Consider the following 11,857-nt stretch of genomic DNA (forward strand, 5'->3'; position numbering starts at 1 on the left):
ACAATCCTTCCAAACAACTTATCGGGTGGACGGTAAAGAGTTTACTTGTTCTATGTAAACCCTATAGGAACCAACATTGTTATTATAGATAGGAAACAATTTCATCGATTAAATATGCAGGTACAAGCCCGCAGATTCATCTATTCCGGCAGTAACCAGTATAAATCAAAATTAAAACCAATCTCAACCTGATCAGTACATTGTCCCCTTTCAGTATACTGACAATATTCCGGTAGATTGAAGATTCCTCATTTTTTTTGGAAGTAGGGCTTGCCAAATTATCAGCGGTAAGTGCCGAACGGCACTTAATTTGCATAAAAGCGAAATTAAAACGTGCTATCGCGACAACCGCTCAAACTAATTCACCTAAGTGGATACTGAAAGTTTATTCTGCTAAACAAGTCAACCGTGAAAATGTTCCGTTTTCCGTTTACAATACACCAACTTCGTCTACGTCGAACCATAAGTTAAACATCTTCCATAATTCTGGTGGCATCAATTACCGGTGTTTCGCTTAAACCGGTAAGTTTTGCATCGCCGCAGAGGGTCGGCGTTTTCGGAAGTTGATCATCGCCATAATAATAAGAAGTGCATTCAGGCCATTGGTTCGATGCGGCACCAAGCACAGTACGTTGTAGATATGATAAGGAAAAAATGACATATAGCGGTACCTCATGCTGTTGGGTGGTGCGAGGCGGACCATCAGGACGAAGAAAGCTCGTGTGTTTTTTTTTGCTTCAAGCTGCTAACAATGTGTTCAAAAACTTGTCGAAGTATATAAGAGCGAACGGTAGCCGGAGTACTTTTTCAGAATGTTCTGAAGTGCTCACAGAAAGTACATTGTTAACACATGTGGTTTAATAGTGGCGCATAGTTAAAATTATAAACGATAAAATGAAGTGCAATGTAAAAATGAAAGTAAATCAGAGCTGAGAGTGTGTGTAGAAAATCACTGACTTTATATAGAGTACAATGTTACAGGAATGTGCCGTTGGGGTTTTACTAGGATTATCATTCGCAGTTGCTGCCGACTGGAATTTTCTGAAATGTTTCGAAACTGAGAAAAGGTGTCCAAACGAGAATGTTACGTTTTGGTTATATACGAGGTGTGGTTTGAAGCATTTTTTATTAACAGCCTTATACAATAAGCGGGAAACATTTATAATCAATCGGTAAGGTCGTCCCTAGACGGCATTCTCTTTTAGGGCCTTAGAGCCACACATGAAACTTTTTTGTGATATGATAAAAACTGTATTCAAAACAATTTGCTTGACACTTTGGTACCAAAAGAATTGATTCTGACCGCCTTAAAGTTCACATGATTAAATACATAAAAATAAGAAAATTGCATTCGTAAGTTTTTGTTATTTTAATTTTCGAAAAAATTGCTTGACAGCAGACACCTTGAATAGATATGGCATTTCATTATATTCTCTAAAGCCATAAAGCATAGAGCTTGGTATGCTGAATAGCCTAATTCAGACAGCTATTCTGCTGTTTTAACGATACGTTGCCGTTGATGTTCACTGACGGTCAGTGTGATTTTAGCTTCATATAGACAGACAAGAAGATTCTAAGTTGTCATATGAGAATAACAAGTGAGCGAAAAACGTGTATCTTATATGCGAGAGAAAATTTTAGTCACTGCTTTCTCTTCATAAAATCACCGGCCGATTAGGTTTGAAATTCCGAATTTTTGGTTGCAACTGGTTTTAAAATCAAAGTTGAAACTGGACTAGAAATAAGACTTGGAACTAGACTAGAAATTAGAGCAGAAATTGTACTTAAAATCGAACTTGACATTGGATTTGAACTTGGACTAATTTAGGCATGATTTACTTCAAATTGAATTGAAAATTGGACTTAAAATTAGACTTGGAATTGCATGTGAAAAAACACATGAATTTGAAATACAAATTGTACTTGAAATTAGACTTTAAATCAGAGTTTACATTTGATTTAAAATTAAACCTAAAATTACGATTACATTAGATTTTAAATTGGGCTTAAAATCGGGCATGCAATTGAACTTGACATTGGACATTGGACTTGAATTTGAATCAATTAGATCTTGAAATTTTATTTGAAAGCGGGCATGGACACGAAATTAGGCAGAAAATTTTACTTAAATTTACAATTGACACTTTTCGTCTTACTATCGCAAAGGTTTACCTACTTTCTATTCTCTTCCAACTCTATTTTTCTAGTGTTTGTTCCGTCTTGTCTCCTTTATTGTACCGTTTTCTTGGTTTTTGCCCTCACTTCTTATATGTTTTTCCTTTTTCCTAGCTTTTTCTTTTTTTCTGTCCCGTGTTTCATGTTCCATCTTCTTTCTTTCTTGTTCATTTTGATGCCCCGTTTTTCCGTCTTTTTTGTCTTTATATGCTGTTTTTGGATCTCCACCCTCTCCGTTTTTCCTCTTTTATTTATTACTAGCTGACCCGACAAACTTCGTATTGCCACTAATTAAATTATGTTGTACATAAATCGTGAATCTCGGATGACCTTTGTCACAATCTCGAGTTTTGCAAGTTTCTGAGGAGTTCATGGGTGTTTTATTATACAAATTTTCCTCACAGTAAAGTAGAAAACAACTCCCCCCGTCGCTCAGCCTGATAAAATAAAGCGGATAGCATTTAAATATTCGCCATCATTACGAACCATTTCGCCGAATACCATTTTGCGGAACACCAATTCTCGGTTGACCATAACGCGGAATATAGAGTTTCGCAGAATACGATTTCGCACAAAACCTTACGCGGGATGTACCATTTCACGGAAAATCTTTTCGTAGAAAGTACCATTTCGCAGGGGTGACCCAACTGAAGTAATAGAGGTCAGTAGATCTAGGAAAATAAATAAACCTAGATAGAGGTGAACTCTACGGGGGGCTGCCCCCCGCAGTGGCCGGCGCTTCCGACGGCAGGTTGCCGGTAACACTCGCGGCCTATGACCGACTCGTGCTGAATTATCTAATGTTATTATTGATAGTTTTTGGAGGTCTTGTTATTGATTAATGTTTTATGAGTCTAAAATTTCTCGAGGTTGATTAGTTTTTGAGTTACGCAAAAACTTCTGTTTTATTTGTATGAGAGTCCTTATCCCCCTACCACAGGGGTGAGGGGTCTCAAACCATCATTAAAAAAATTCCTGCCTCCAAAATCCCCCACATGCCAAATTCGGTTCCATTTGCATGTTTACTTCTAGAGTTATGAGGAAATTTGTATTTCATTTGTATGGGAGCCCCCCCCCTCCTAAAAAGGTAAGGGGTCCTAATTCATCATAGAAAAAATTCATGCCTCCAAAAACACCCACATGCCAAATATGGTGCCATTTGATTAATTAGTTCTCGAGTTATGAGGAAATTTGTATTTCATTTGTATAGGAGCCCCCCTCCTAAAGTGGGGAGAGGTTTCAATTTACCATAGAAAAATTCTTGTCTCCAAAAACACCCACATGTAAAATTTTGTTCCATTTGCTTGATTAGTTCTCGCGTTATGCAGAAATTTGTGTTTCATTTGTATGGGAGCCCCCCCTCTTAGTGGGAGGAGGAGTATCTAACCATCATAAGAACCTTCCCTGGCCCCAAAAACCCCTACATGCAAATTTTCACGCCGATCGGTTCAGTAGTTTTCGATTCTATAAGGAACATACGGACAGACAGACAGACAGAAATCCTTTTTTATAGGTATAGACTAGCTGACCCGACAAACTTTGTATTGCCACAAATTAACCTGTGTTGTACATAAATCATGAATCTCGGATGATCTTTGTCACAATCTCGAGTTTTGCAAGCCCCCCAGTGGAAGGCGCTTCCGACGGCGGGTCACCAGCAACACTCGCGACCGTCTCGTCCTGAATGATCTAGTGTTACTATAGATAGTTTTTGTGGTCTTGTATTGACTAATGTTTTATGGAAGAGTCTCGAATTTCTCGAGTTCGATTAGTTTTCGAGTTTCGCAAAAATTTCTGTTTTATTTGTATGAGAGTCCATATCCCCCTACCACAGGGGTGAGAGGTCTCTAACTATCGTAAAATAAATTCAAGACTCCAAAATCTCCCACATGCCAAATTTGGTTCCATTTGATTGATTAGTTCTCGAGATAAGAGGAAATTTGCATTTCATTTGTATGGAAGCCCACCCTCTTAAAGAGGAGATGGGCCATAACTCGCTTTCTAAAGAAGAGAGGGGTCTCAATTCACCATAGAAAAAAATATTGCGTCCAAAACCACTTACATGTCAAATTTGGTTCCATTTGCTTGATTAGTTCTCGAGTTATGAGGAAATTTGTTTTTCATTTGTATAGGAGCCCCCCCCCCCTCTTAAAGTGGGGAAATCCATAGAAAATATACCATAGAAAATATTCTTGCCTACAAAACCACCCACATGATAAATTTGGTTCCATTTGCTTGCTTAGTTCTAGAGTTATGAGGAAATTTGTATTTCGTTTGTATGAGAGCCCCCCCTCTTAAAGTGGGGAGGGGTCCTTATTCACCATAGAAAATATTCTTGCCCTCAAAAACTTTCACATGCCAAATTTTGTTCCATTTGCTTGATTAGTTCTTCAGTTATGAGGAAATTTGTATTTCATTTGTATAGGATCCCCCCCTCCTAAAACGGGGAGGGGTCCCAATTCATCATAGAAAAAATTTTTGCCTCCAAAAACACCCACATGCCAAATTTGGTTCCATTTGCTTAATTACTTCTCGAGTTATGTGGAAAATTGTGTTTCTTTGGTACAGGAGCCCCCCCTCTTAAAGTGAGGAGGGTTCCTAATGTACTATAGAAAATATTCTTGCCCTAGAAAACTTTCACCTGCCAAATTTGGTTTCATTTGCTTGATTAGTTCTCGAGTTATGAGGAAATTTGTATGGAAGCCCCCCCTTTTAAAGAGGAGAGGACTTATAATTCCCCTTATAAAGAGGGGAGGGGTCTCAATTTACCATAGAATAAATTCTTGTCACCGAAAACACCCACATGCCAAATTTTGTTCTATTTGCTTGATTAGTTGCCGAGTTATACAGAAATTTGTGTTTCATTTGTATGGGAGCCCCCCCTCTTAGTGGGGGGAGGGGTTTCTAACCATCAATAAAACCTTTCCTGGCCCCAAAAAACCTCTAGATGCATACTTTCATGCCGATTGGTTCAGTAGTTTTCGATTCTATAAGGAACATACAGACAGACAGAAATCCTTCTTTATAGGTATAGATTATTATTTATTAACATAATTCATCGAACGCTTTGGTCTACATGAATGACTTAAAATTACATAAACTGTCACAAATCACTTAAATTCAGTCGCTTTCTAAATACATTTATACTGACATTAAAGTCGAATTCGTCGAACACTCGATTAAATACTGAACACATTCTTCTTACAGGTTCGTTCTGCGCGTATTCGGTTCTATGAAAATGTAGTCTAAGAAACGGCCAAAGTCGAAGATTCTTTGGAGCAATGCTAACGTTAATCTGAGTCAAGATTTGAGCAGCGTCTATTTCAGCTAGCAATAGTTTTCCAATGAAGACAGCACTGGCAATGTCACGTCTTTTCGACAGAGTCTTCATGCCAAGCAGCGCGCATCGATTCACGTAGGGTGGCAAGTCGCTTGGGGTATTCCAAGGCAGAAATCTTAAAGCATTGCGAATGAATTTCTTCTGAACAGCTTCAATTCGTTTAATCCAAACGTCATGGTATGGACTCCACACTGCGGCTGCCGTTTCAAGTGTTGACCGCATAAGTGAGAAGTACAGTGCTCGTAGACAGTAGGGATCGTTGAACTCCTTGGAAATCCGGAAGATTAACCCAAGATTGCGATTAGCCTTCGCTATGATGTAAGAGTAGTGCTCCCTAAATGACAGTTGTGTATCAAGCAAAATTCCAAGGTCCTTGAATGATGAAACTCGTTCAATTACTTCATCTTCTATCTTGTACTGCCAATGCAGTGGATGTTTTTTACGAGTAAAGGAAATTACGGCACATTTTTTCACTTTGATCACCATGCGGTTTGCACTACATTAGTTTGCAAACAAGTCATCCATTGTACCCGCTTGCAGTCTTCAACGGATCTCACCCGCAAGAGAATTTTCAGGTCATCTGCATAGAACAGTCTGCATCCTTCGGATATTAAGATACAAACATCGTTGATGAATATGGAGAAAAGCTACGGTCCGAGATTGCTCCCTTATGGTACACCAGAAAGGTTTCCAAAGCCATTCGATTCGTGGGACCCAAGTTTCACACACAGTCGGCGATTCGCGAGATATGACGCTATCCACTTCACAAAGCTAGTTGGCGCACCTAGACGATCGATTTTTGCGATTAAAATTTTATGATTGACTCTATCAAATGCTGCTTTCAGATCCGTGTAGATGGTATCAATTTGTGCACCTTCACTCATGCTTACAAGGCAGTGCGACGTAAACTGTAGCAGGTTTGTAGAAATAGATATTCCAGGAAAAAAAGCCGTGCTGATCGGCTGAGATGTAGGATTTGGCGACGTTTCACTTTCCCTCTTTTTGAACACTGGAAACATGATCGAGTTCTTCCAGCGGTCCGGGAATGTAGATTGGCTCAAAGAACTATTGCATATGAAACGCAATGGTTCGCATAGAGCACTCACACACCTTTTCAAGACAAGCGTAGAAATTCCATCAGGCCCTGCAACAGCTGACGATTTAATTCCTTTGATAGCAACATCAACATCTATAGTAGTGAACTGCCCCACACGGAAGTTCAGCACATCAGTAGGCACATTTCGCAACGCGTTTCTCACTTGGTGATTGCTAACAGAACCATCGTTTCAAAAAAATATTAACCTTTACGTCCCCGACATCAAAAATGATGGTACTTGCAGTTACACTTTTGGCTCTATCTCCACTTATTTTCATTCGATTTTTATGCAATTAGTCTTAAAAGAACCACATTAGATTGGTCTTTAATGCAAAAATAAGTTTATAAATTATGGTTCAATTTTCCCGGAGATATTCCAGATCACAGTGGGATTTTTTTGGACGTCATAAGAAGCATGAGAAATAAAACTCTGAAATCTGCTTAACAGAGTACGCAAATGTTATCCATTTCATTTGTGGTCAATAAGAATGAATCTTATACTATCCTGTAGAGCGCAAGTTCATGTCCCATACTCCGGAACATCCGGTATCGGTTCTACCAGAATTAAAAATGGGCCGTTTTGAATTCTCTTCAGTAATATGGCAAATGGGGTATAAAACCAAAGGATTTTTCTTTGATTTATTTTGTCCTGTTTTTATTCTTTTTTTTTTCTATCCCATTTTCTCGTTTCGTGTTACATTTTTCTCCTTTTATTTCTAAATTCACCTTGTTTTGCCACTTTTCCTCATTTCTTCTGTTGGTTTTTTCACTCTCTCTCTATTCTTCTTTTTCCTTTTGCTTTCTCTTGCAATCTGTTATGTCTCGTTTTTCCTCTTATTCTCTACCGTTTTCGTGTCTTTTTTTTTGATGTTTTTTCTTCTCGTTTTGTCCCGTCTTCTTTCTATTTGTCTGGTTTTCCGTCATTTTTCCTTTTCCCCCACACCATTTCCTGTTTCTCCGTTTCGGTTTTTACCCTTTTCTCTTGTTTTTCTCTTTTCTGCACCGTTTTTCGTAGTTTTTCTTTCGTTGTTCCTATTTTTCTGTCTTATTTTTTGTTATTATCTGTCCCGTCTATCTTTGTTTTTGTTCTTATTTTCCGGTTCTGATTTTCGTTTTCCCCCTTTTAACTATTTTTCTATCCCTTTTTCGTTTTCGTCTGTTCCGTTCTTCCCCTTATTATGTCCTCCTTTTCTGTCACATTCTGTTTTTCTTGTCCGCTTTATCCCATTTTCCATCGTTTCCTCTTCTCCATTTTTTCTGCTCCCATAATTTCTCCTTTCTTTCAGTTTGGTTCCTCTTTTTATGTCCCGTTTTCTTTTTTTCTGTTCAGTATTCCCTCTTCTTACACATGTTTTCGTCTCTTTTTCTCTTTTTATGTTGACCAAACTCGTGCTTTTAGTCTTTGACATTGAAATGGGGTCAGGCATTAATATTATTTTTTTTTGAAACGATGGTTGTACAATTGATGGAGGGACGGTAGGGGAAAGTAATGAATATTTTGGGAGTGGAGGAGAAAGAGTGGAAAGGAAGGGGGGGGGGGGGGGGGGTAATTGGTGGCTACGCTTAACAAGTTGTCGTTGTGACTCCTACCTTTTGTCCAATGCTGGAAGGTGCATGGGTCGAACCAAGCTATAAACAGAGATTATAACCGGATTTGAACCCACAACACCCACCAGGGGCGCGTGGCTCGCTGGTACCCGTGTACCTTTGAACCATAGAGGTGCTGGACAAAAGGAGACTGCGCAACCCCCCTTATTAATGTAGCGACGTATCTGGTTTGGGTTATTTTTGGACACTCTTTTTATGTCCCATTTACCCTATCATTTTTCGTTTTTAACCAGTTTTTGTTATTTTCTCTCGCGCGTTTTTCCTCTTTTTCTAACTCGCTTATCGAGTTTTTGTCACATTTTCGTGTTTTCTCCGTCTTTGCTTCTTTTTCTGGAGAGCAGCAGAAGGCGGACTCTACCTCTATATCCATCCGTATTCCATCTATATTCACAGAAAATTTACTACCATTTTCATAAAAAAACATTAGTAAGAACGTTTTTATTTTGAATTAATAAAATTCAGGAAAATCTGTTTTTCAGCTATAGCTCAAGAACGACAAAAAAGATGGTGTCATGTAAATTTTATCATTAAAATATTAGAAATTGACGAACAAGAAAAAACAAATATTTCAAAACAATTTTCAAATGACAGAACATAATTTGCCGACTTAAGCTAAGCCTTGGGCTTAAATTTTCTTTCTAAAACTTGACCCTTCTTTATCGACAGACTTCACAGCCGGCTATTAGAGTATAGGACAGTTACGGGGCTAACGGGTGACAACTAAAATTTTGGTATTTTTCTCTCAAGCTGTCAAAAAAAGACAAAGGTACATGAAGAAGATCTGATCTACCGAAATTAAGAAACATTATTCAATGTTGAAACAAAATTAGCGTACATTTGAAAACGGTCCGTAATCGGTTGTTCGGCGAAGCTTTCGTTTGACGTCGAAACAGGAGCGTTGTACGGCCGTCATGTACACTTTGCGAATGCATCTCTTGATTCTACCAATCAACTTTTTGCAATTCGTGATTCTTCAGTTATTTTTGTACACCAAGTAACTCAAAACTCCGATGAAATCTTCGATTGGGCACACTGAGACAGATTTTTCGGGTCGTGGTTTTTGGGTAAAAAAGGGATCCAATGGGTATTCAGGAACGATTGTATTTTTTGGCTTAATGCGATGATGCTCTATCCGGCCAAAACATGTATTGTCCATCTGCATGATGTTTAGAAACGGGATCAAAATTTTCTTCAAACATTCGTCTGCTGCATCTTAATTGATAGCCAAACCAGACGGCTATCCCTGTAAACATATCATTCCACTTCAACACATTTTTCTTTTTCATTTCCTATCTCTAGAGACACTCAGAACAACCCAACCGAGCTCAGCTTGTTTCATACCGATACGATTGATCGTGCTCCATTCGCTGCGGGTCGTCCGCTGATAGTTTTGATTCACGGTTACACCGGACATCGGAACTATGCCCCGAACACATCGATTCGCCCGGCATATTTAGACTACGGGGAATTCAACATCGTCTCGCTAGACTACAACCCTCTAGCACTGGAACCTTGCTACTATCAGGCTGTGCGAAATCTTCCCACGGTCGCGAATTGTACGGCTCTGCTCTTGGACTACATGATCGAGCGCCGGATGTTCACCCTGAATGACATTCACGTTGTGGGCTTCAGCCTCGGAGGTCAGACTTCCGGTATGATTGGTAATTACCTGAAAGCGGGAAAACTGAAACGAGTAACTGGGCTCGATCCAGCCAAGCCACTTTTCATCACGGCGCCTAGCGAATTCAAACTAGACCAATCGGACGCGGAGTTCGTACAAGTTATTCACACCGACGTGTTTGCACGGGGTATTCTCCACCCCAGCGGTCACACAGATTTCTATATTAACGGAGGGGTGGAACAACCGGGCTGCAGTAACCAAACGACTGGCCAAACGACCGGCGAGTGCAACCATAATCGAGCGCCGGAATATTATGCGGAATCGATCGCCTCGGAAGTGGGTTTCTACGGATACAGGTGTGCTCACTGGTATCTGTACATGTTGGGACTGTGCCGATTCAACGAACAGAGCACGGTTGCCCTTATGGGTGCACATACTCCGAACACGTAAGTGAGCCTGTTTCATAATCTATTTCTTGTTTTACTTCACTGGGATTGGCTTTGCTCAACTTTGCTGCGTCTGATGAACGCTCATTGACGAGATTTTTGCGGTGACATCGTAGTGAGATTATAGCACCACGTTAGTTCAGCTCTGCAGCATCCAAACAATACTCGATGGTAGGGACAGTTGCTGAGGATACTGTGATGGTACTAATATTATTGAACCATCGAATGAGCGCTTCCTAGTGATTAGATTTTATCTATTTTATCGCCAGAGTGAACGTAAATATAATTTACGATTAATTTTCATGACCAGGAAGCTAGCCAAGAAACGGTTATAGTCCAAGATTCTAAAATTATAGTTGCATTGGTATCATCAGTGTGCTTGGAAATGGTAAGCATAGTAAGTAAGTAAGTGTATAGAGTTTTTTTTGATAATTTTTAACATAGAGGATACGTAGAAAATGCAAAGTTAAAATTTAGATGCATAAATCTGAACATTAACACAAATAACTTTGTTCAGTTTCGACTTAAAACTATTTTTTAAATAGCTAAAACACATAAGGCAGGTTGACTAGTGTTGTGTTTGATCTATGCAAATCAATCATAATGTGTTAATCAAAAGCGTTTTTTAGAAAGGTATTTTCAATACCTACAGAAAAAATATCGATATTTTTCAACATTCAATTTTCAATATAAAATTTTCAATATAAAATAATCACAATTTCTTAGAATAAAAAAGAATAACACACACACACATCAGCTTCAGCCTGTTCAAGTGTCATATTCATCTATGCCCAATTAATATGCAATGGCATTACTTACGATGAGCTTGCTTATAAAACAACACAATATCATATCGTTACTTTCAACACCTTCTGGTTCCATTACTGTTATTAAATGGGATCACTGATACGATGCTGCTGCTGCCGCTGCACATGACAGCTAATTAGCATTTTTTTCCACGCCATTTCACTGCCTCGCCATGCTTGAGGTAATGAATGAATAATAAGCTAATGGCGGCCAACTGTTCCTGGTCGGTTGGAAGGCACGATGCTTGATTATTCTGTAACGCCGCTTGTATGAAGATTTGTTTGATTTTCCTTGTGGCATACATATCTACATACTGCAATCTGCATGTTATATAGTATTCACTATTCAATAGTTTATTATGCTGAAATAATCAATTTTTAATAGCAGCAATCTTTGAACTGACGAATTGTAATTAATTTTTAACTTTGTTTACTTACTTCCAGAACACGTGGCTTATATTTCCTGAATTCCAATGTGCAATCACCATTCGCCCAGGGACGAAACTTTAGCCTAAGAGATGAGTACGTAATACCTGCGTGATTTCTGTTCCCGTTTATTGTAAGGAAAATTTAAATTTACATATGCTAAGACTATGTATGAAGATCAATTTTTATTACATAACGAAGAAGCTTGCGAAGTTTTTGGTTTAATAAATGATTTAAAGTAACTGTTGCGGAAACTCATTGAGATGAACATCGGTCGCCACTTATCCCCAACAACAAACGATCAGTCAGATTCGGATTCAAACAAAGCAGTTAAAATTG

At 38.8% G+C, this 11,857-nt stretch overlaps 1 protein-coding gene across 1 annotated transcript; it reads left to right on the forward strand.

The window, feature by feature from the left end:
- The first annotated feature begins 972 nt into the window (after positions 1 to 972).
- On the forward strand, positions 973 to 11,633 carry LOC128740357 (pancreatic lipase-related protein 2-like). Its single transcript, XM_053835894.1, has 3 exons — positions 973 to 1,106; positions 9,519 to 10,286; positions 11,537 to 11,633. Exons 1-3 carry the CDS (start codon positions 973 to 975, stop codon positions 11,631 to 11,633), a joined length of 999 nt encoding a protein of 332 aa, XP_053691869.1.
- The last annotated feature ends 224 nt before the right edge of the window (positions 11,634 to 11,857 follow it).

The sequence above is a fragment of the Sabethes cyaneus genome, chromosome 3 (genome assembly GCF_943734655.1).
Source record: "Sabethes cyaneus chromosome 3, idSabCyanKW18_F2, whole genome shotgun sequence".
Lineage (NCBI taxonomy): Eukaryota > Metazoa > Arthropoda > Insecta > Diptera > Culicidae > Sabethes > Sabethes cyaneus.

Excerpts from the sequence above, each read along its gene's own strand:
- LOC128740357 (XM_053835894.1), top strand. The coding sequence starts at position 973 with ATGTTACAGGAATGTGCCGTTGGGGTTTTACTAGGATTATCATTCGCA. Across the intron at positions 1,107-9,518 it reads ACGTTTTGGTTATATACGAG|AGACACTCAGAACAACCCAA; the intron begins GTGTGGTTTGAA and ends TCCTATCTCTAG. Across the intron at positions 10,287-11,536 it reads GGTGCACATACTCCGAACAC|AACACGTGGCTTATATTTCC; the intron begins GTAAGTGAGCCT and ends ACTTACTTCCAG.